General features: G+C 36.1%; 1 protein-coding gene across 2 annotated transcripts in view; it reads left to right on the top strand.

Moving 5' to 3' along the window:
* Positions 1-23,635, top strand: part of EPRS1 (glutamyl-prolyl-tRNA synthetase 1) — a 38,934-nt gene that overhangs the window by 7,326 nt on the left and 7,973 nt on the right. Inside the window, exons 4-25 of one of the 2 annotated variants that reach the window (XM_075749286.1) lie at positions 1,640-1,796; positions 2,931-3,070; positions 3,715-3,809; positions 5,115-5,241; positions 5,791-5,983; positions 6,373-6,544; positions 7,510-7,743; positions 9,240-9,324; positions 9,664-9,723; positions 12,103-12,213; positions 13,817-13,953; positions 14,681-14,888; positions 15,324-15,436; positions 16,036-16,153; positions 16,267-16,635; positions 17,538-17,768; positions 18,507-18,755; positions 19,542-19,772; positions 20,120-20,385; positions 21,648-21,699; positions 22,603-22,812; positions 22,974-23,046. In XM_075749286.1, the coding sequence (XP_075605401.1) occupies positions 1,640-1,796; positions 2,931-3,070; positions 3,715-3,809; positions 5,115-5,241; positions 5,791-5,983; positions 6,373-6,544; positions 7,510-7,743; positions 9,240-9,324; positions 9,664-9,723; positions 12,103-12,213; positions 13,817-13,953; positions 14,681-14,888; positions 15,324-15,436; positions 16,036-16,153; positions 16,267-16,635; positions 17,538-17,768; positions 18,507-18,755; positions 19,542-19,772; positions 20,120-20,385; positions 21,648-21,699; positions 22,603-22,812; positions 22,974-23,046 (3,631 nt within the window). The remainder of the gene's footprint in view (positions 1-1,639; positions 1,797-2,930; positions 3,071-3,714; positions 3,810-5,114; positions 5,242-5,790; positions 5,984-6,372; positions 6,545-7,509; positions 7,744-9,239; positions 9,325-9,663; positions 9,724-12,102; positions 12,214-13,816; positions 13,954-14,680; positions 14,889-15,323; positions 15,437-16,035; positions 16,154-16,266; positions 16,636-17,537; positions 17,769-18,506; positions 18,756-19,541; positions 19,773-20,119; positions 20,386-21,647; positions 21,700-22,602; positions 22,813-22,973; positions 23,047-23,635) is intronic. The other variant, XM_075749287.1, reaches the window with a different exon arrangement.

Below are 23,635 nucleotides of genomic sequence, written 5' to 3'. Positions count from 1 at the left end.
GCATTGAAAGGGTTGCCCTTTCCCACCCCTGCAACAGCAACTCCTAATCTGAAAATTCACTAATACTGGGTAATTCACGTTGGAAGATGGTATCTGCAATTTTCCCTTTTCACTTTCCTCAGCTCTGTTGCCATCAGTTGCTACATTGTAATGCTTCAGTGTAACATCAAGAAACACTGTATGACATTGAAATACTGAATTAGTTTTTGCTGTATATGATGGACAAAACCCTGACCCCGATTTCATTCACTGAAATGTGGTGAGACATCGCCATATAGATGGGCTGTTCCCTCGTGCGAAGTTCTACATTCTGTAATGCTTCCCTAGTGATGCCATGAGGGCAAAGAGGGAACTTTTTTGTCTTCCTTGCTTACACAGATTACAAAAAGTTATTAGGAACTGTGGATGTGATGTGAAATGAGAGGGAATTCTTCCTGAGTCTGGGTCAGAATAATCATATGCTGAATTTTAAGTTGGTAGCTGAAACTAACAGATAAAATTGAAATTTATTTCCTCTGAAATTGGGGAGGGACTGAAGGACTGGATTCAACTCCTTTCTACAACTAGTTGAAGCTAGTAATAATCACTCTTCAGCCCTTATAGGTGCTCTCAGGAGAAGTTTTGTCTTATAAGGCATTTAAAAAATAGGTTATCTTGTGGCTATTTAAACTTTCTGACCAAATCCTTTTTTTTTTTTTTTTTTTTTTTAAGTTACCCCCCAAGACCTCTGCAAACACACTTTCAAGATTGGTATTTCTGATAAAATACTTCTTTTCATTTCTGCATCTTTCAAAAATAAAGTTGTACTTCAAGAAGTACAGTGACAGCTGCAGTTGTGGTGCAAATATTTTGGAGCATGACTGCAAATGACTGAACTGAATTCTGTGGTGGTGTAATTACATCTGTGCCTGCCACGTTGCCTCGAATATTGGAAGGATTCCTGGTGCAGTTTACAGAACACTTACACATGAACTAGGGACAGAGGACTAGAAGAGATGCTCAGTCTCTTACAGTATTGAGGGATTCGATTTATAGACAAGGCTACATTATTAACCAAAGGCCTGATTCTTAATTTTTTTGTTTGTTTATGTACCAAGGTACATTTCTTTTTATGGTAGAATGTTTTGCAGGAGAGGGGGGAGGGAAATGCGGTGGAGGAGGGATTTGATTTCTTCAAATCTAAAAGGAGATGAGGTAGAGAAGATAGGGACTGAGGGGAAAATGGTATACCAGCACCAGGAAGATCATATAGGACACAAATGTGGTATCTAAATAGTTGAAGGGTAATGATGATTATTATATACTATGTGTGATAAATAAATACCTAAGAACTGCTGATTATTTTTACCAAAGGGAATAGCTTCAGTAAAGTTGGTATTTTCAGCAGTTTGGACACATCCTTAAGCAAGAAATTAAATTTCATCATTTAGTATAGTTCTGGGTGAATGTTTCAGTATATTTTCTTTTGAACAGTCTATAAGCATATATTATGATTTATTGTCCAATATATTTAATGCTAATGTTCCAGTTAATATTTTCTCTTCAGCTATTAAATGGATTGTACTTTACTTCAGTTTTTTAATAAGCTTCTTTCTCATTCCTGTAGTAACTGTGACTGTCTTTTGTCCCTTAAAACTAGATTGACCATTGGCTGGAGTTTAGTGCTACAAAGTTATCTACTGCCAGCCAGTTTCATTCAGCCGTCCAAGAGCTCAACCACAGCCTGTCTCTAAGAACGTACTTGGTCGGAAACTCTCTGAGTCTTGCGGACTTGTGTGTCTGGGCTGTCCTAAAAGGTATCAGTATATAGTCTTGCTTTCATTGGCTTGCAATCGGTGTATACCAGGACTCCTCAAATTTCCTTTTTTGTGGATGCTAGTAGTGACTCTTAGCCATATGCCCAGACTGTATACTATTGCGCATGCTGCTTTGGCCTGTGCATTGATAGTGATGGGAGTAGTATAGCTTAGGAAACCAGAATTTTTTTAAATTGTTGTTATATTTGGAAATTTATCCGATGTAATTATAGATGGGAATTTTTTAACTTCTTTTGTGTTAACTGTAAAAGTGTCTTTTTATTGCCCAAATATGAAAATTTGCTGTGGCCCAAAATTTTGGATTAAATGTTTAAATTATTTTGTAATACAGAGTAGAATTATATACACAGACCTTTCCATGACGTTCTCTTAGTAGAGGAAATTTCTTTGGTGTTCAATTTGAATTGTTAAAAGAGGTATATGTTACCCTGTGAAATACCTTTCAAAGGTTAAAAGAAGCTTTGATGATATATTTTTATGGGTTTGGGTTTTATATTCTCTAAGATGTATGTCTAAAGTTGCTAGGTGTCAATCTACCATTCAGTGTAACCAAATTCATCTTGAAAGTAAAATGCGTATTCAAGATTAAAAGCTAACATCTTTCGGTATTTTTTCAAAGTTCCTGCTCTTGAGAGAAATCTGAAGGAAATACCTCTTTGATTTTTTTTTTTTTCTCATTTCCCTGTCAGAATCTTTCTAGTGAAGTTGTGTTCCTTGAAAATTAGACTGTGGGAATACAGCCCCTCAAAAATAACGGGTAGTATTGATAAATGCAGACACACTAGAGGAATACCCTATATTTCTGTACTGAAAAAAAAAAGAAAAGTTGTTATTAATTTTGAGGTGGGTGATACAAATAAAAATCTATGTTCCCCAGTCTCCCCCACCTTCTGCTTTGATGAATCCAAGAAAGAATGCAGTATGGTTTTGGGGGAGTTTGTTTAATTTGCTTTAGAATGACTTGTGCCCCCATGACTAAATGTCTTTTCAGAAGAGAGTGTAAGTAGATCTTTTTAAAATCATAATCTTTTTTTTTAGTCTTAAAAAATTGCTGTTGGTAATCATTCCACTTTTCTATTTTAATAGCTTGAAAAATGATTTGTTTTCTAACAGATAATAACATATGGCAAGAACAATTACAGCAAAACAAAGCTCCCGTCCATGCAAAGCGATGGTATGGCTTTCTTGAGGTACAGCGTGCTTTTCAGTCAGTAGGAGCCAAGTGGGCTTCTGGTACACCAAAGGTTAAAATGGTAAGATTTACTCAGATCCTCTGGAGAGAGTAGTTTTATTTGTGTGACTAGAGTATAAGAATTTTTTTTTAAGCTAGAGAATTAAGAGTTAAAAGGAATTAGTTGTACAGTAAATTAATTTTTTGTAAACTCTTGCTTAAAGATAAAGCTGTCACTTTCATATTTAGAAAAGCATTAGTGGTGTAGTCCAGTGCTTAAATGGAATCATGTAAAAATGGCACTTCTTAATCAGCACTGCTCTTTAGATATATTGCTTGCTTTTTCTAAAAAGGATTTTGAGATCCTGATAGATCTGCAAAGATTGCAGTCTTTGGTTGATTGAACTTGTTGGTCACATTCAGGTTAAAAACACCAAGATGTGGAAACTTGGCTAGCAACTATTTTCTTCTAAATTAAACAGCTTGGTGGGACTTGAGTCCTGGATCAAATTTGAAGACAGAATAACTTAAAACTTCAGAATTAATCTTGTTTTGGTGTACTATGAGTAATGTGAAAGTTGTGAAGAGATGCATTTGGGATCCAATATGACAGCTTTTTGTTGTCTGGTTTGAAAGGAGACCTTGGTGCAGAACATATTATCTGGAGTTTTATATCTGATTATACAGCTAATGCGATCTGTAATTATGTCTCTGTTAATTTTTAAGGCAACAGAAAAGAAAGCAGATGTTGGAAAGTTTGTTGAACTTCCTGGTGCAGAGATGGGAAAGGTCATTGTAAGGTTTCCTCCAGAAGCAAGTGGGTAAGAAACATAAATACTTTGAGAAGGTTCTATTTGTGGTTTGTTTTTTTTTTTCTTTCAAAAAAAAATCCTGTGTGCTTTGGTAAAGATGTTAATCAGCTTATTAGACAAGACTTTTAAGCCATAAGAGTGTTTAAGGCTTTGTCTGCATCTATTTTAGAGCTGTATGTTTACTTCTCTGCACCTCATTGCAGTGTTCCCTGAACTTGGAATAGGGAGGTTAGTTGCCATCAGGTGACGTGGTGCTGCTCAGCAGTGGGATGAGGAGAAGCAGAAGGACAGCGTTAGCATGGATAATGGAGGCATGTGCACTGACAGGAGCTATGATGTGTAAATACAGCCTTTATGAGTTGGCTGAAAGGATTCATAGTGCTTCTCAAGGAAGTTTAGATTTGAGAAGGGGAAGATGTATTGGGCAGCCTCCCTTTGTGAAGCTTGACACCAGATGTGCAATGGAGGCCTTTGGCCCAGGGGTCCAGGCTGTTTGTAGTCCTAAACCACAAACTCCTTAAAGATCATACAGTGGACGTGCGATGAGCCAATTTCATAAATACAATTTTCAGCCAGCTTTTAATTTTCTGTTTCTTTTTAGAATTGCCTGATGAGCTGTAAAATTTCCATGATTGCATTTCTTCATTAAACTGGCTGTTCAGCATCATGTGACTTTTGTAGTAGTGCTTCTACTCTAGTAGTCCAGTATAAACTCTTGCTCAAATATCATAAGTTATGTGTTATGTGCACGTATATATATATAACATATATTGTTCTCATGTTACTTCAGTAGCTTTCAGTGTTTTAATTCTGATGTTTTATTTAAAGCACTATTCTTTAGGGGTATGTATTTTTAACTTTCTTTGGAAGTGGTTTTCATTTTTGTGGATTTGGGGGTTTTTATACTTAGTTTAAATTGACTGTAGCTTTTTAGCTTATGTTAAAAATATACAGCAACCACTATTTCAGAAAATTCCACTCTTCTGAATGTGGTAGGTTCAGATTATCTGGTAGCCACTACTGAGTATCATCAACAGCTGGTTTAAGTTAGTCTGTATAACTGGAGATAATTGTGTCTTTATAGCCATAGTGACACTCTAATTTACAGATTTAGGTATTTTTAACAGTTAACTACTAAATTTGTGGTAGAAAAAACATAATCTACTTTAACAAATGTATAGTATTTGAACAAATATCCTGGGTTGTTGGTTGGGGTTTTTTTGTTAGACTTTCCATTCTTTCTTCTTCCTTCACAAAAAAAAGTCTAGCTGAAATAGTACTGGTGTATATATTTATTTTTTATTTCTTTTTAAGATATCTGCATATTGGTCATGCCAAAGCTGCTCTGCTAAATCAGCACTACCAAGTTAACTTTAAAGGAAAACTTATTATGAGATTTGATGACACAAATCCAGAAAAAGAGAAAGAAGACTTTGAAAAGGTATGATAAGAGAGCAGGGAAATCTATTCACTGTGTAGCTAATTCAAAGGTAAATGACATGCAGATTTGCTCTTGCACACTTTTTTTTTGCACTAGATTTTTAAGATATAAGTATTACACTTAAGTCATATGCTTGGAAGAAATTTCCATCATCTTTACCTTAAAAGATGAAAGCACTTTTATTGGTATCTTATTTCTTCCCTTTCTCCAATGTTTATTTTACAGTATGTAGATATACAACTCTTGCAATACACTGTTGTTTTCATTGTATAAATACTTAGTCTGTAACAAGTAATTTCAGCTTTCGTCTCCTTTACTTGTCCTACCTCTTCCTTGAAGTAGTCTTAAGTCTGATCTCATATAATTATAGTCTGTAAATGAATGATAAGTGCCTGCCTCTTTTTTCTTTCATGCATGTCATATGATACTTAGGGCTTATCCTTTGTGGACAATGGAGCATTAAAAACACCACATCTGGCATGAAGAGGATAAAGGTTTAAGAAAACTGGCTTTCCTGAATATTACAGTATACAATTTCACTCTTTGCAGGTTATTCTTGAAGATGTTGCAATGCTGAACATCAAACCAGATCAATTTACATATACCTCAGATCACTTTGAAACAATAATGAAATATGCTGAAAAGCTTATTCAAGAAGGGAAGGCATATGTAGATGATACTCCTGCAGAACAAATGAAAGCAGAGCGTGAGCAAAGAATGGAATCTAAACACAGAAATAACTGTAAGATATTTTAAGCTTCTGTCTTGCTTTCTGATCTTTTTAATTTGGCATCAAAATGTGTTTTTTATTAACAAAGATGGATGAGATGACTAATTGCATATCTGTAAGGTCTTTATAGGAACTTGGAAGTGTTTAGTGCCTTTTTTTTTTTTTTTTCCCCCTCAAGGCTGGAATAAGTTTACATTTAGACAGGTGGAGTAAACTTGTGTGTATGTGTGAATTCATCACCATTCATTACCACTTTTAAAAAGTTCAAAGTGTGAAATGTGTGAAAATGAATTCCAGTGTCTAAGGAGGGGGGGTGACATTGCTTTTTGTTACTGCAGTAATAAAACGTGGTTATCAACTTCATTATACCTTAGAAAATGATTTATTTGTATTGTTCTTAGGTGTTAATAAGAATCTGCAAATGTGGGAAGAAATGAAAAAGGGAACAGAATATGGACAAACTTGTTGTCTACGAGCAAAAATAGATATGAGTAGTAACAATGGATGTATGAGGGATCCAACTCTTTATCGTTGTAAAAACCAGCCTCACCCACGGACTGGAAGTACCTACAAGTATGTTCACTTCCTCCTTCTGTGGCCTGTGATTTTTGCTCTTTTCAGGGCATTTACCATTCCTTAGAAAACTTCTTTTAATTCTTGGAACCTGCTAGCATTTTTCAGTCAGAATATGTAATAAGTCTCTTAAATTTCTAAAACTTCTGCAAATGACTTTTAAAACCTGTGAGTTGGCCATCATGGTCAGCAGTGAATATTATTTCAGTTTTGGTCCATAAATACATTGTATGTCAAGACTTAATGACTGTATCTTGGACAACAAAGCTGTTTGCTTTAGCTCTTGGAGCTTAAACAGAACCATGACGCTTTTACATTGTGACAATTTTATATTGCTGCAAAACATTCTTGATCTACTTACCTGAGGAGCTGCTTCAATCTTCACAGCCACTGCTGTCTTTGTGCAGAATGAAGAATTACTATACTGTGCATTGAAGTAAGCCTACCCAGTTGTTCAAGGCTATGGTTCAGTGGTTATTTGAAACCTCTGTTTCCAGCTATACAGCTCCCTTTTTGGAAACATTGATTTAATGTGTGTATAATAGTATAGCTATCTCTGTCTGTGGGTAGGGGTTTATTTTTAAACATGAAAGCTTTGCTCATTATTTAGTCAACTAATGATTTGTTTTGATATTTAAGGGAAAAAACCTCTATAAATCAGCATTTTATGTCTTTGAAAAGAACAGTATCAGCGTATGATTTATTTTTTTTAGTCTTGAATATTAAGGCTATGATCAATTAATTTCTTGAAGGCTTTATTTGTTTTAAAAATATATTGCCCACTGGGTCTTTTTATGGACAATTTGTTGTGTATGTGCCATTTTAGTCTTGATCTGAAAGTTTTCAGGATCATTGATTATAAATATTTATAATATATAAATACAAATTATGCTTAGTTTAAATGCTTACATGTGAGGAAAGTAGTTTGTTCTTCTGCCCTGCTAATTGAAGGTCTTTATTCTCAGGGTTTATCCCACATATGACTTTGCTTGCCCCATTGTTGATAGTATCGAAGGTGTCACACATGCATTGAGAACAACTGAATACCATGACAGAGATGAACAATTCTATTGGATCATTGAGGCGTTGGGCATAAGGAAACCATATATATGGGAGTATAGTCGGCTAAACCTCAACAACACTGTGCTCTCTAAGAGAAAGCTTACGTGGTTTGTCAACGAAGGGCTTGTGGATGGATGGTACGTTACTTGGTTGTAGTTCAGCATTGTTCCTTAAGATACTCGTGACTGAGGCACACATTCTCTGTTTTGGACAGTGCTTAGGCATCAAAGCAGCATGAATGTTTAAACTTTATTTAAGAACATAGATTAATTAAAGTGGCTTCTACATGTACAATATGTCTGTTTACTGCTCTACAGTAACTGTTTACATACATATTCATACCCTGTAATAAACATGAGGTAGCTTATTTTTGGACTCTGGCTCTTGCTCAGTGCTACTTACACATTTGCCACTCTGAGTCATCAGTTACATTCCTGAGCAATGCCAGAAGGGGGCCTGAATTGAAGAACTTCTGGTCCTATTTATCTTGTCAAATCCATCCTACTTCCCTCCAAATTGGCCCCCTCCCCCCCCCCCCCCCGCCCCCGCTCCTTTCTGTTCTTTTTTTCATGTTAACTGGATTTCTGCAGATAGTGCTTGATGATCTAGCAGCCTAAATATTGTCCTAGAAAGGGTGAGCCATGGGTTTACACTTCTGCAAGTAGTTCGGAGTCTAGAGAGGCACCTTTGTTCATTCCCACAATGGGCTAGCTGTGGGACCACACCATGTGAAGGCTTCTCCTCATAGTACAGGAGTCTGAAGAAATCCACGGATAATGCTAAGTCAGACAACTGCTTGTAGTGTTTTTCCTGGGCTAGTTTTAGGTGATTCTGTGCTCAGTCTTATGGAAGCATCATTTTACATGAGTTCCTAAGCTGCCTGGTTGTATTGCTTAGGAATGCTTGTGCCAAGTGTGCTTTTTTTTGTTGGTTTTGTTTTTCGATTGTGTTGGAAGCCTAGATTCCCAGCTTATGAATGGAGCCACTCTGCTAGAACCAAAATTCTCTCTTTTTTTTTTTTTTTTTTTTTCTCCTCAGAGGTGTAGCTGATTTTATGATGACCTCTCCCTCCTTAAGCCTCCCTGCTAGGTCCTCGGCAAGATTTGATTTATGTTCCCACCAACACATATTTTACATTTCAGATTAGGCCTTTTTATTTTTTTCAAAAGAGAATAAAATCATAGAATTCTATCTCTTATGTCATTGGGAGATAACATTGTCTTTGTCACTCATCTCTTTCTGGTTTCTCTTGAGCAAAAAAGAATCAAGCCCCATTGTTTCAGGTTTCATGATTTAGGTGCCATTGAAAAAGAAGTAATGTGATAGGGACATAACTTTTGCCTTGCCAGTTTCTGAGAGACTTAAGATTGAATAGAGATAGGAAAAGAGCCACTTCACCAAGAGATGGCTTCCCTCCCTGGGGTGAAATAGAAGAAAGTCTACACCATAGATTTTGTATAGTTAACAGCTCGGTCTTTTCTGTTAAGTCTTCTCATCTAGCTCTTAATTCACACAAGCGAAATACGCTGAAGCTGAGCCTCTCATGTGTGGGACTATGAGTAAAGTTTTTGATCAGTCTGACTAATAGGTAGAACTTAGCATGTGATAATGATGAAACATCTTTTTCTACTAGGGATGACCCAAGATTTCCCACTGTGCGTGGTGTCCTGAGAAGAGGCATGACAGTTGAAGGGCTAAAACAGTTTATTGCTGCTCAGGTGGGTGTTGTTCTTCTGTTCTGATTCTTTGAATCTCACTGGGTAAGGACTTTTTTGTGAAGTTTCAGTTAGAGTACTTGTCACCGGGACTTTTCTTCTCTTGAAGGTTTGCTGCTTTCATGTGTACTTCTTCAACAATATTAACACCTACGAGCAGGTCCTGGCAAAATGGGGTAGCAGGTTTCTTACTTTAAAAAGTGTTTATTTTGCAAGCTCAAGATGCCATTCTAAACTGTTTTGATGAAAACAAACATAGAGGGTTTGTAGTCTTTTAAAGGTCTTTGTTTTAAATGGGTCTAACAGCTAGAATATTTAATGTGGTTTGTTTTTTTTCCCCAGGGCTCCTCTCGATCTGTTGTGAATATGGAGTGGGATAAAATTTGGTCCTTTAACAAAAAGGTATGTGTCTACTTGAATTTGATGCTATTCCTGATTATCCTCTTTCTGGGATATGTAGAGAATCCAGCGTTCATTGGAGTGCTTATCACAACAAGTAGCAGTTGCAATATGTTGCATCATTTGGCACACTTTCAGGAAAATGGAATGTCTCCCCCCTTTCTAACCTGAAGTAGCACTAATTCTATTGATTCTCCTACACCAGTACTTACTTGCCTTACTTAGTAGTATGGGGAAAGATAATGATATTTGCTGTAAATCTGTTATGAAAACTGCATTTCATTTTTCTGCTTTCAAGCTGCGAGCTATCTGTAAGAAGGTATTACTTAATGCTTTTTACCTTAGCATATAGCTTACAGTGCTGTAAGCATACATAGCATAAGCTATCATTTTGCAGCTTCATAGCACAGTCACATTTGCTTATATAACAGGAGCTCTACAAACCCACTGAAAATGCATTATTCCTAGTTTTAAAAGGCTGCCCATTTCTGGTTTGGCTTATTTGTTAATATAAACACAAATCTTATTCAATTTGATTCCTGTTGGCCGCTTTTCCTTTCTGTGGCAAAAGGACTAACGCGCTGGGTATGCTGCCTATGTAGATAAAGCCAGCACTGCTGATGTTTCCGACTGAATGTCAAATAAGGAATATTGCATCTTGACATGGTTACTTGCTTTCTGGCAGCGGATGCTTGGACACTATAATAAGGCGAATTGTTATAATGCTGACTGCATATTTTGTGTGATTGTGGAAACACCTGTTATTTTGCATTGGGATTCCTGCTTGGTTTTGCTTAGATAGTACCCAGATCTGTTCATTTAAGTAGTTTTTGCTTGTCTGGCATGTGTCATGTATTTCTTCATGTATTTTGCATTTGGTCTGCTACATACACAAAGGTTTATGAATTGGTTCTTTCTGTTGCTGCATAAATATATTTATGACTAAGAATTGGATTTTGGGGAAGAATCCACAGTGGACTGTCAGGACTTATTTTTTGAATTGGCTTTTAAACTGAGTTTCTTAGACCGCTGACTCAACTCCTTGGACAGCACCATATTTATTAGCCAATTTTATTTACATGTATCGGTGCAGATAGTTTGCAATGTGCAATATGAGCGAAACCAATTGGTTGCATGCAGGTAGTTCTGAGCTCAAAGACTCAATCAGTGTGAGAGCTCTTATTTTATATTTTATCCCGAAGTATGCTACTGACTTTTTAACACCTGTCATTTGAGGAAGGATTGTGAGTTTTAATGAGTAAAATAGCGAGCCTGGTAATAACACATTAAAATTCAGTCATTTAGTTATCAAAATTATGATACTAAGTTACATAATACTTCTATATTTTGGGATACATACACGAGTCTTTTATTTAAAGTGTGTGTGTAACATTTCGGAGTCTGACTTCAGTGATTATGAACTTAGAAATGTGTGACGACTTGGAAGTACATCATCATATCGCCTTATACTTGCTAATGTCAAGTAATTAGATGCTAATTTTTTGTTTTCTACAATTGCCATGTAATTTTTCACTTGAGCAGGAATAAACTAAGGAGAAAAAAAAAGCACTTTATGCTAGTAAAAGCAGGTGTTTTCCTTTGTGTTAATTTCCGGTAAACTGGTAGATCTCCGATGTTTCTTCTGGACATAGACAACTGTTTTACTTGTGTTATTTTTTAAGTGCCTCTGAACAGCTTGTCAAACCAGTATTTCAGGTATGAAAAATGCTGTGAAAAACTACATCAGCTGAATTTGAAAATGGGCGATAAAAATACAGGAAGGCATTTTAGTAGTATCTTTTTCTTGCCAAACTCATGTTGTAGATGAAGTCAATGTTGTAATGTTGCCTTATTATAGTATCTAATGTGTCTGTATTAAAATTGCAGACTTAATTGGTGCTTTCTCTGTAGCCAGGTCTGTCCCTGATCCTGCTGGAGTACTGACCTGGAAAATTAGTATGGGATCAGGTCTTGCACTGGAAAAAGAATGAACTGCACTAACAAATTATGGCTTTAAGTTCAGCTACCTAGAAAGCGGTCCAGATGTAATAGCCTATGTGCATAGTAAAACTATATCAAAGTACATTTTGCTGTCTTCCCTGTGAGGCATTAGCTCATAATTCTGGTTACTTCTGGTGTCAGTAGTACCCAATCCATAGTTTTTACTCAAAGTAGTAAAAGATGGGAAATTGTGAAGTATTACAACTGTTTTCTCACTTTTCTCTAGCTTGGGATTAAAGTAACATTAAAGAAAACATAAAAAAATGCAGTAACATAAAGAATACCAGTTAATATTCCTTTCTGGTGGTGGTCATTTTATACAGCACCTTATTTCTCTGTCAATGTCATATAATCATGATCCCCCTCATTTGTTTTCTGTAGGTTATAGACCCAGTAGCACCTCGGTACACTGCTTTACTGAAAGATGCAGTGGTCCCAGTAAATATTCCTGAAGCTCAAGAGGAGATGAAAGAAGTGGCTAAACATCCAAAGGTTCTCGCTTTACTCTCTTAATATCCTTGTATTGGAGATCAGTAAGGTTGGAAGTGCCTTGGCTTGGAACAGTCAGCAGGGAGAGTCCTGCTTTTAACTTGCTCAGACAGCATGAGATAAAACCAAGGTGTACTTTTTCACAGAACTGTCAAAAAGTGGGCAACTACTGAACATGTTCTGTTAAGAGGATGTAGGAAACTGCTTTTGTAAATATATAGAGTCATATAGACAGTGCATTGAAAGGCTTCTCTGGGAGTTTTCAGAAGAGATGTTACAAGTATGGAGTGATGCTCAGACAGTTTTTATTATTGCTTGATACTAACTTCCACAGAAAAGTTTAAGTATAAAATTTTATTCAAGCTTTATGGTTATAATACAGTAGATACTGCTTATCCATAAGAGTGCGGAATGCAGGAGATTTTTTTTTAAATAGTTTATAAAATTAGATTTATGTAGAGAAGTGATATATTAACCTTTTAATTCTGCTAATCTCTGGATTTTTTAGTATGGCTTTTAAATGTGGAGGGCAAATAGTTATTATCAAAAGTTGAGAACTTGCTAATGTGATACTCTTATTATCCAGTAAACAGAATAATAGCCTTTAAGAAGGGGGATGTGTTACTGATTCAATTCTTTTTTGGCACTACAATTAGGAAAGATGCTTTCCTTTGAGCGTGGCATCTCAAATTGTACTTAAGCTTCACTGAAAGCATCCCTTAGAAATCACACTTGGACTGAGAAACAAGTGAATATTGTTGAGCATTTGCTTCATTTATTTGTTTTTATTTTGTTGCTCTGAGTGTTTCTGTAGCCATTTCTTATAACAGAGAGGTGGACATCTAGTTTGCCGTTTTCCCCGTGACAGATAAACAAGGAAAGAGGTTTTGAGTAGATGCGAGAACTGTGACTCTTTGAGTCAAAAGGTCTGAAGTTTGGTCAGATGCAAGCCAGCATACTAAAACATTGATATTAAAAATGCTGCCTCCACTATATAATGAAGTGAGTAGTGATCAGAAGAAATAAATTTCAAACTCCTGACCAGTTGGAAAAGTCTGAACTCGTAGCTGTCTGCCTTTTTTTTTATCTCCTTTGTTGAGATGCTTTAAAGCTGAGTATTTTTAATGTTATGAGTGACGTATTTCCAATTTCTACCTTTAAAAATCTGTGCAGCTGAGACAAGCTCCATATTTATTTCCATACTAACTATATAAAAAAGCGAAAATGAGAGTTATGAAATTCTTTTTGAAGGAAATTTGCATAGCAAGATGGAAACTTAAGAAAAACTCTGTTAGTTTTTACTTGTAAGATCTTAAGATGTATGGGCCTTAAGGAAACGGGGTATGCTGTCAGTTGTGTTGGAGCTAGCATTTGATAGGAGGTAGGATTTTTTGAGTATACTATCAGAGGAATGCATGCAACACTTACGAACGAGAAAGCTGGGAGAGTTGTGGAAGAATACTATAACTTTGCATTGCTGTTATTGTCCATCTTCTATTTTCATCTATTTTCTATCATAAATAAAGCAGTGTTTTGGTACTGCATAAAATTTAGTCAGCTTATATAATAACAGTTTCTCCTTTGAAATTAAAATTGTTATTCACAGAATGCCGAAGTTGGGTTGAAACCAGTGTGGTACGGCTCCAGAGTCCTGATCGAGGGTGCAGATGCAGAGACCCTGTCAGAGGGAGAGGTGGTTACATTCATAAATTGGGGCAATGTTATCATCACCAAATTAAACAGGTAACCTGTTTACTAGGAGATTAAATTAATTTTTGCTTTTTCAGGGTTTTTTTTATTTTTCTTAATAGGTAGCTTGTAACAGTAAAATATTAATGGTTGTCCATATATGTCCATTCTATAATTATATATGTAGACATCTACTTTGAAATATGCCACAAAACTGCATTTTAGCATAGAGCATATTTTACAGGTCTGGAATCACCCATCAGTCCTGATACTGCATGTCTCTCTCATCCATCATTCTGTATGGTAATATTTCCACAGTGAAACAGTTTTTTCAGACAAAAAACCCCACCTGGAATTTTTACAACTTTCACCCTGTAATGAATACCTGCTTTTGCATACTAAAAAACTAAGCCTATCACAGTTTCAGTGGCAGATCTGTTGAGGTGGGGAAGGCGACCATTGATGTCATCATAGTATCTTTGAAATGGTTGTGTTGAGACAGTGACAGAATGGGGTGAGCTGGGATAGAGAATGTTAAAAAAAAAAAAAAAAAGTAGAGATTTTTTTTTCCGCGTGTTCTTTACTGTCTCTTGATATTTAAGAAACCAAAATTAAAGGAGAACTTCAGCAGGAGTGAATACACTCTTTCATTTCCAGCATCTCTGATGCTTCAAAAATGAACTCTGAACACTTGCTTTTCAGCAAGTCTATTGATGGTCTGTAGTATCAAATGAGAACTAATAATTTAGGCTTTGCTCTTATCATTTCTGTTTTCCTGTAGAAATTCAAGTGGAAAAATTGTATCCATCGATGCCAAGTTGAACTTGGAGAATAAGGACTTCAAAAAAACGACTAAGATCACTTGGTTAGCAGAAACTCCACGTGCACCACTCATCCCAACTGTTTGTGTTAATTATGAACATCTGATCACTAAGCCAGTTCTAGGTAAAGATGAAGATTTCAAGCAATATATCAACCGAAATAGCAAGGTGAGTTATCTTTTTGTCCCCTTTATTCCACAAAGCTTATAGTTTGAGGGGTTCTTTTGCCATCGCTATTTGTAATTAGTTTGTTTTTTTTTTAATATAAAGATTTCATTTGTCAAACAAGTAAATCATGTGCTGGTGTATCTAGTTTCCATGTTTTCTATTTAACTTCTCATAATTTCTAAATTAAAATTTGACTCATGTTTTTTCTCGGGTGTTACCTGGCTTTTACACATCCGGGACCAACAATTTGAGTTTTTTGTCTTGATACATTCTTATGATATGGCATCTTTTTGATACTACTTGTTCTGCTGCACCTGGAATTAACTAACATTCCAACACTTTCAAAATCAGAAAATCACCTCTATCCTACATCTCTACTGTATTTCTTGCTATTTCTTGTGCTCTGTTAATTTGAACTCATTTCTTTTGACACAGCAAGAAGAACTGATGTTAGGTGATCCTTGCCTTCAGGAGTTAAAAAAAGGGGACATCATACAACTTCAGAGAAGAGGATTTTTTATTTGTGATCAACCCTATGAGCCAGTGAGGTAAGCTACCTGAGAATGGCCTAAACAGACTTCACAAAATTTGCTTTAGCTTGCTTTGTTTTAATGTTTTCACACATGCATTGGCAAGAGTAATGTTGCCTGAAAATATTTTCCCCTTTAACATCACCTTTCTGTGGATTATTTTTGTGGACTGGCATGGCTTTTAGCTTGTATGGTCATACATCTTCAAACTGTCTAACTTTTGGTGCACCCCAACTAACTTAAAGTTCAAGTTAAGAGATCATGGGTTCCTTGTGATTCTAAGTATATAAATTAAGAAATAATGTTACAGAATAAAACAGGTGTTTGCCCAATTAGAGTATGCACAATACTATTTAATTGTTACAGTTCTTTAGCAAGCTACCAAATTACTAAATTACACTGCATTTTGGCATATTATAACATAAAGAAAACTTGTACGTAACAGGAATCAATGCATATCTCCAATTATGTAAATTGGGTAACTAGTTGTGTACAAAGATAAACTTGCCGTTGTGTGAGAGCATCTTATAGAAAGAGTAGAACGCTTGTTTCAAGAAACGTTTCATATGTATCTTGTGTTTCCTTTATTGTTGTGTTTTCTATAATTCTTTTTATAGTCCTTACAGCTGTAAAGATGCCCCATGCATTTTGATTTACATCCCTGATGGACACACTAAGGAAATGCCAACATCTGGGTCAAAAGAGAAGACCAAAGCTGAAACTGCAAAGAAAGAGGTAAACTTATGTTTTTAGAAAAGTGTTATAAAATGTGTTACTGTACATCTTTTACTGTACAAGGTTGTCATGCTAAATACTTGATGCTGCTTTTCTTTATTTTTTTTTTTAAGGCAAGTTCAGCTGTAAAAGGAAAACTTGCTTCACTTGATGATACCTCTACTCCAACCTGTACTGTATCTGAAGGGCACCTGGTCATGTACAACAGGGTGTCTGCACAGGGTGATATAGTTCGTGACTTGAAAGCTAAGAAGGCAGCAAAGGAAGATATTGATAAAGCTGTGAAACAGTTGCTCGCCTTGAAAGCAGAATACAAAGAGAAGACAGGCCAGGAGTATAAGCCTGGAAATCCTCCAGTATCTGTAACTGAACAGTCCTCAAAGCTTGAGACCTCTGGTACCCTGGACAGTAAAGCTCTGTATGATAAAGTAGCAGAGCAAGGAGAAGCGGTCCGAAAACTGAAAGCTGAGAAAGCACCTAAGGTGGTTGATTAGTATTTTTTTGTTTGGGGTTGCATAGCCCATTGTCCTCTGTCTGTGGAGGTGAATGGGTGCTTATGGTTCCATGTCTTTATAGTGATCATCATTTGGACTGGGCTCTGTTCTGTGAAGACTTGTGTTTTCCACTTTTTTCTATCTTTTAGCTAGATATGTATGACAAAGTCCATGTTAATATTCATAAAGATGCAGATAAATTCCTATATTTCTTAGACTGCTCTTCTGAAATGTGGACAGAGTTCACCCCACAGCATGCTGATTACAGTTGATTAAGTATCCAAATCTGGTCCTTGGGGTTAAAATGTCCTACAGTGTTTATTTATGTATTTATTTAACTAAATATGGTCAAATTATGTGACTTCATAGGATTGACTTGAAGTTATTTAGACCTTAAAAGCAAAACAAAACCCCAAAACCAGAAAGGAAAAAAGAAAATAAAGATGCAAATACTACAGATATTTCTGAGACATCTTCATGTCTGGAACTGAGCATAGAAAACGTAGCTACTAGTAGCTGTGTTCTTTCCCTTCTTTCAAATGCAGAGCAAGAAAAGATGGGAAATAACACACTTTGCTTCGTGGTTAAATACTGTTCATAATAGTGTCTTGGTGGCACCATAAAATCTAAATAAATGGGAAGATCTAAACTAATTTGTTGTTACGATTTTACGTATGACTGTTAGGGTTGTATATCCCTTAACAAGAGTTACTTTGCTAAAGCAGGAAAGTAGTAGAGAAAACTCTGAACAGCTCTACTAAATAGTTCAGAAAATTGAATAGGTGTGTCTAAACTCAAGTCTTTTCATAATGTATATAAGGTGCACTTCAGAGTCTTATGTCTGTCTGTCTTTGTTCTTCCCTCTTTCTGCTCCTTCCTCTCTCTTTCAGGATGAGATAGGTGCTGCTGTGGAAGTCCTTTTATCCCTAAAGGCAGAATATAAACAACAGACAGGCCAGGAGTACAAACCTGGAAGCCCACCGGTGGTTTTTGTCCCGCCTCAGTCTTCTTCTGTTTCTACTCTTCCATCCCCATGTCCAGTAGACAGCAAATCTCTATACAACAAAGTAGCTGAACAAGGCGAAGCGGTCCGCAAACTTAAATCGGAGAAAGCTTCAAAGGTGTAATAGCAGTGAATACTTCTGAGTGGAATAATATTTTCAGTTTAGACTAAAACCTAATTAGAAGTTTTGTGAAACTTGAGGAACAAAATATAAGCAAGTACTTTCTTTCAAAATTCATGAAGTACTTTCAAATTCCATGAAGTGCTCTCCCAAATTCTCTTAAGCTGATATGACTGACCTCATAAGTTGTGTGATAGTGCATGGAGAACCTGGAAAATAAATAACGTTCTGGTGTTTTGGTTTGTTTTTTTTTTTTTTTTAGTGGTACAAGATAAGTGAAGCAGAATACAGGCAGTAACTTGAAATAAGGATTGTAACTTCAAAGCTAGAATAGCAATAATAAATTTGGTAGTAGTTTGATAGTGGCCAGGGAATCATTCTTTATTCAGACTCTGAGTACTTGCTGCCATTCTCCAGTGTACAAAGTCATGGACTGCTGTAACTGGTGGGAACTAAGGCACCTAAATGGGAAGATTTCATGCCACAGAAATCATCCCTTACATATACTGTAAGCCTGAATAGCTGCTTTGATGTGCAACTCATAGATATTCTAACTAAAAAGTTTAACCACAGGGCTCAATATGATAACTTATACTAACAAGTTAGCTCTAGAAGTTTTATTATGACAGCTATGTTAGTGTCATTCTAGTAAAGGTTATGTTAGCTCAGCTATTGTGTTGCATCTCTGTTGTTTCTGTCTTTATCTGCAACTGCTTTTTTCCTTTCTTGCTTCAGGAACAAGTAGATGAGGCTGTGAAAATTCTTTTAAATCTAAAAGCAGAATATAAACAAAAGACAGGTCAAGAGTACAAGCCTGGAAATCCACCTTCAGCTCCTCCTTGTATACCTTCTACTACACTTCCATCTTCTGTATGCTGCAGTAACTTGGCACCCTGTAGCTTAGTGGATGGCAAAGCACTTTACGATAATGTAGCTGAACAAGGGGAAGTGGTACGCAGACTCAAAACAGAGAAAGCTTCCAAGGTATAATAGTAAACAGAGAATAAGCAATTGCAATTCTTACCACGTTTTGCCACTGGGGGGAAGTCTTTCACCAAATAATGATCAAACAATGTACTAAACTCTCTTGTGTCTTAGTCATAGCTTAGCCATCAAACTTGCATGGTCTGATAATGCCACGCAAGGCTACTCTGATGCTGGATACTTTCTTTACTCTGAGATATTGTAAATTCAACTGGTGTAGAAAGTCAAACTTAACTGCTCACATCTAGATAAATAGGCACAAGCATGGCAGGTGTCAACCCTGCAGAAGTTTTTATTTTGCTTTTTCTTGTTGTGTTTGGGATGAGTGAAGATAAAAGTATCCAGTGTGCTACAAAAATAGCAAGACTTTTCAAAACTTGACAAATTCAGTGATCATTGTGGAAAAGAACATGAGACAAACCTGTATGTTTTCAGGAGCTGCTGGTTTTTCCCGCTTATATTTCTACCTTGCAGAATTGGTTTTGGTGTTGGGTTGTGGGATTGGTGTTTGTTTGTTTTAAAAATCCCTTTTCTAAAACAATTTGTATTTTTCTGTGTAAATTCTGCTATTAACAGGTTGTAGCTAGGGCAACATTCTGGTGCAATGTGACAGCTCTCAAACATACTCCTGTTGCCTGGGGGAGCTATTACTTGAGTCTGCCCCTAATCATGAAGCACTGTTTATTGCTAGATGGAAATTTATTTTCTTAGCCTGAAAATCAATGCTTCTTGTCCATTCTCTCTTTAATTCTCATCAGTACATCTTGCTCTTTGTCCTCCATATAGGATGAAATAGATGAAGCAGTAAAACTCCTCCTTTCTCTAAAAGCTGAATACAAGGAAAAGACTGGGCAAGACTACAAGCCAGGACAACCACCAGTAGCTCAAGGTGCTTTGCCTCAAGCATCAAACACAGCACCCAGTGGTCCAGACACACCTGAAGCTAAAGCCCTGTTTAGCAAAGTAGCTCTGCAAGGAGATGAAGTTAGGAAATTGAAAGCAGAAAAAGCAGAAAAGGTAAAAATATACTGTAACATAAAAGTGTAAAGTATGTATTTAAATTTTAAAATCTATTTTAAATTGAGTGTGATTAGGGGAATTGGAAATGTACATTTAGAATAGGCAGCATTTGAATTCTGAGATCTGAAATGTACTATTAAAATTATTCCTGTCAGACACAGTCCTTAAAATCTTAACATGTTTAAGTTAAGTATTGGCTTTTGCAGGTTTTCCCCCCAACACTGTACAGATATCCACAATGCCATACATAGATCCATTTTATTTTTTTGATAGAGCCATTTTATTCCTGTGATTTCTGTATGAATTTATCTTTTTTTGTTTGGTTGGTTTTTTTGTTCTTTAAGGAAAAGATAGATGCAGCTGTTAAGGAACTTCTTCAATTGAAAGCCCAGTATAAGTCTGTTGCAGGAGTTGACTATAAACCAGTTTCTGCTAGTGGCACTGATGACAAGGACAAGAAGAAGAAAGAGAAAGAGAACAAGTCTGAAAAGCAGAGTAAGCAACAGAAGCAAAATGATGGCCCCAAAAAAGAACCTTTGCAAGGACAGAGCAGTAATGAACTCTCCTCAAATGGATCAGGAGAGGGTCAAGGCCCTAAGAAACAAACCAGGTAAAGATGCAATCTTTAATCCATCTGCTAGAAACCTCAACTGTTTATCTCTATTCAGATTCAGAGTTTTGCAGGTTTCTCATTTCACTTGAAAGCATGGACATTTGCAAAATAACTGTTCATTTTTAGGATCAAGCCAAAAACAAGTTACCAAAGTTTATTTAGTGTCAGTTGTACCTCAGCATCCTGCTGAGGAAAGTTCTACCTAGCCTGTGGAAAGCATAAAGCAGTGTGCACTGTTACTGTGGGTACTGTTACTGTCATTGAGAACTTGCTATGCTTCATTATTTGCTTCTGCAAGTGTGCTGCTATATCTTGCTCACTATAAACCCTGGAGGAAGAAACCTTATCCTTATTTCATTGTACCAGGGTTTCCAAAATATTTACTGGGAGTGCCATAAGATGTAGCCCTACCCAGAGCAAGACACTGCTATTGTTGATGGTGGAACTTTCCAGTGATGATTGCTGTGCATCCCCTCTTCTGCTCCCACCCTGAAAGTTTAGAAGTTTTTCTACAGCATGTGTTATGCAGCACTATTTATTTCCTGTTTCAGATACATAAATCTCATGTTAGAGACAGAGATGTGGTTATTTTGTATAGAAATTATGCCAGAAAAACACATTTTTCACTGTTAAAACTTCTCTATTTGTAGAAATATAAAAACTTTACTTTCGTCTATTGTCATTTGAGTCTGGTGAGTTTGGCCTTCTTTAGAATCTTGTAATTTTACTATTTATTTTTATTTTGGTGGTAGGGTCAGTTTTCTGTCTTGAACAGTGTGACTGACATTCACGTGAATGGTGCATTCAAGTTGCATGTGTTTCCTGGAATTGTAGCCACTGGCTAGGTAAAAAATTTTTAGAATGAAGAGTAAGACAGCTTACACACAGGTCTGGTTAGTCTTAGGTTGTTATTGGAGGTGCTTAAGGCTTTTAAATGCATCATTATGAGGTTCTTTGATGCAACCATGGTGAGAATTAGAAGGGTTCAAACAGTAGAAAAGAAACGGAGCTGGTTTTATGAAATACTCTTGTGTTAACCAACGGAAGGAAATGCTAGCAATTCCTACTAGCCAATGTATACTGACCTGTCAGAAAAAAAATTTGGGAAAAGTTGGCTTTATGAAGTTTAAAATACTCTGTTCCATGCCCCTCTTTTTCTGCCATTTTCTCTCAAGAAAAAAGAAATAAAAAAGGTTAGGGTAAATGTCACTGCTAAATTGTGTCACCAGCACAAATCTGGTTCTTTTATAATACCATAGGCTGGGTCTAGAAGCTAAAAAAGAAGAAAATCTTGCGGATTGGTTCTCTCAGGTAAGTGCACATGAGTTTGAATTAAATAATTATTTAATTCTCATATAAATCAAAATCTGTTTTGGTTTTATATCTTAACTTGTATTCTGAGTTGGGGTTTTTTTGGGTGGGTTTTTTTTTTTTAAGACAAAGAACTTGCTCTTTCTATTTCTTACATTGCTATCATGGTCTTTAATAGAAGTATCTGGATTGAAGAGCTGAATAAATTTAGGAAGCTGTAAGAAGGATGAGCATCAACCATTTCACCCTCCCCCTGCATCTATCCATATATATATGTATATATAGGATTTTCTTAATTCATATATGAATTCCCCTTTCATCAAGAGTGCAGAACTTCAGTGAAATTATAGGAATTTCATGGACTTGGGAGTTTTATTTCACCTCAAGATGATGTATAAGGAAAGTTAGCATCTGTTGATAGGGAATGAGGTTGCTGGCTCCTGAGGTTCAAAACAACCAGAGTAGAGATGATTAGTTTAGGTTAGCCTACTTATGAAAGACTGTGAAGAGGTATCAGTGGTGTACATTGCCTCTCGCTAGTATAATTTTTGCATATAACCTAAGGAATAAAAATCTTTTCTGACATGAGCTAGAGATATTTCTTACAAAAGTGCAATTTTTTGGTTCCTGGAAATTAGCTACTGTCTCTTACTTGGATTCATGAAACTCAGTTTTAGTTAAGTGTTTACATTATTGAGGTCTATTATTAAACTTAATGTTCCTGCTTAACTTTCTCTAACTATAGGTAATAAAAGTGATCTCAAAGCATATCTTTGCTAACTTTTTGAGCACAAAGATTTTTAAATAGGAGACTTTTCTTGAATTTCGTGCCACACGCTTGAATTACTGAATGTTCTGTATGTATGAAGTTGAAACTTCAGTATCTAAATAATCTTTTGAAAGGTGATCACAAAATCCGAGATGATTGAATACTATGATGTGAGTGGCTGTTATGTTCTTCGTCCTTGGGCTTATGCTATTTGGGAAGCTATCAAGACCTTCTTCGATGCAGAGATCAAGAAACTTGGAGTGGAAAACTGTTACTTCCCGATGTTTGTGTCCCAGGCTGCCCTAGAGAAAGAGAAGACTCATATTGCTGACTTTGCTCCTGAGGTACACTTCAAAACATTATTTTAATCTGAGTACAAGAAAACCCAAACACTTAATCTGCAGCTGACTATCAAAGGAAAGGTTTTTTCCAAACTTGTTTTGTTTGATTTTTTTTTTAAATCCCCACACACACCCTTTTTTTTTTTTTTTTTTCCTTCTTTTAGGTTGCTTGGGTCACAAGATCTGGGAAAACAGATCTGGCTGAACCGATTGCTGTACGTCCCACAAGTGAAACAGGTAGACCTCTTTTCATGCAGTTTGGTTGTAAAGAAAACAGTTACAGGTATAGTTTAACTGATAGACAAACATCCCTTTTGAAAAGTGGAAATTCATTTTTTAGAATGTTTTCTATAACTCCTTATCAAAATTTCCTAAATTTGCTGCTGCTTATAGCAAATGTCACAACATTATATGTTCCCTTAAATGGACTTTACTAGGAAATGTACACTCTAGGAATTTTTTCATTAATATCCTGAAGGGTGACTTGTTTTGACTGAAAAACATGTTTGGTTGGTTGTTTTATATAGTTTATGAGAAAATTTTTTCATCTCATAATTTGCTTCAGTTTTGCATATACTTAGACTATAGCTGTGAAACTAGCTTTTGCTAAAATTTCCTCTGAGTAATTTAAACAAACATTTTAAGGCCTAAGGCTGGATGAGTTTTTAACTGAATCAAGTGTGGTATAGCATCCTGAAATCTCTAGGTCAGTGAGTTTTTATTTGTGAACCTAGATGTATTTACATACTCTAAGCCAGTGACTCAAACATAGTGTCATTAGATACTAAGCTTTGGATTGTACTTTGACCAGCAGTGAGCAAGCTAT

Source organism: Balearica regulorum, chromosome 3, assembly GCF_011004875.1.
Source record: "Balearica regulorum gibbericeps isolate bBalReg1 chromosome 3, bBalReg1.pri, whole genome shotgun sequence".
NCBI classification, from domain to species: Eukaryota; Metazoa; Chordata; class Aves; order Gruiformes; family Gruidae; genus Balearica; species Balearica regulorum.
Note: the sequence above shows the minus strand (reverse complement) of the source record. Positions and strands in the feature narration are given on the sequence as shown.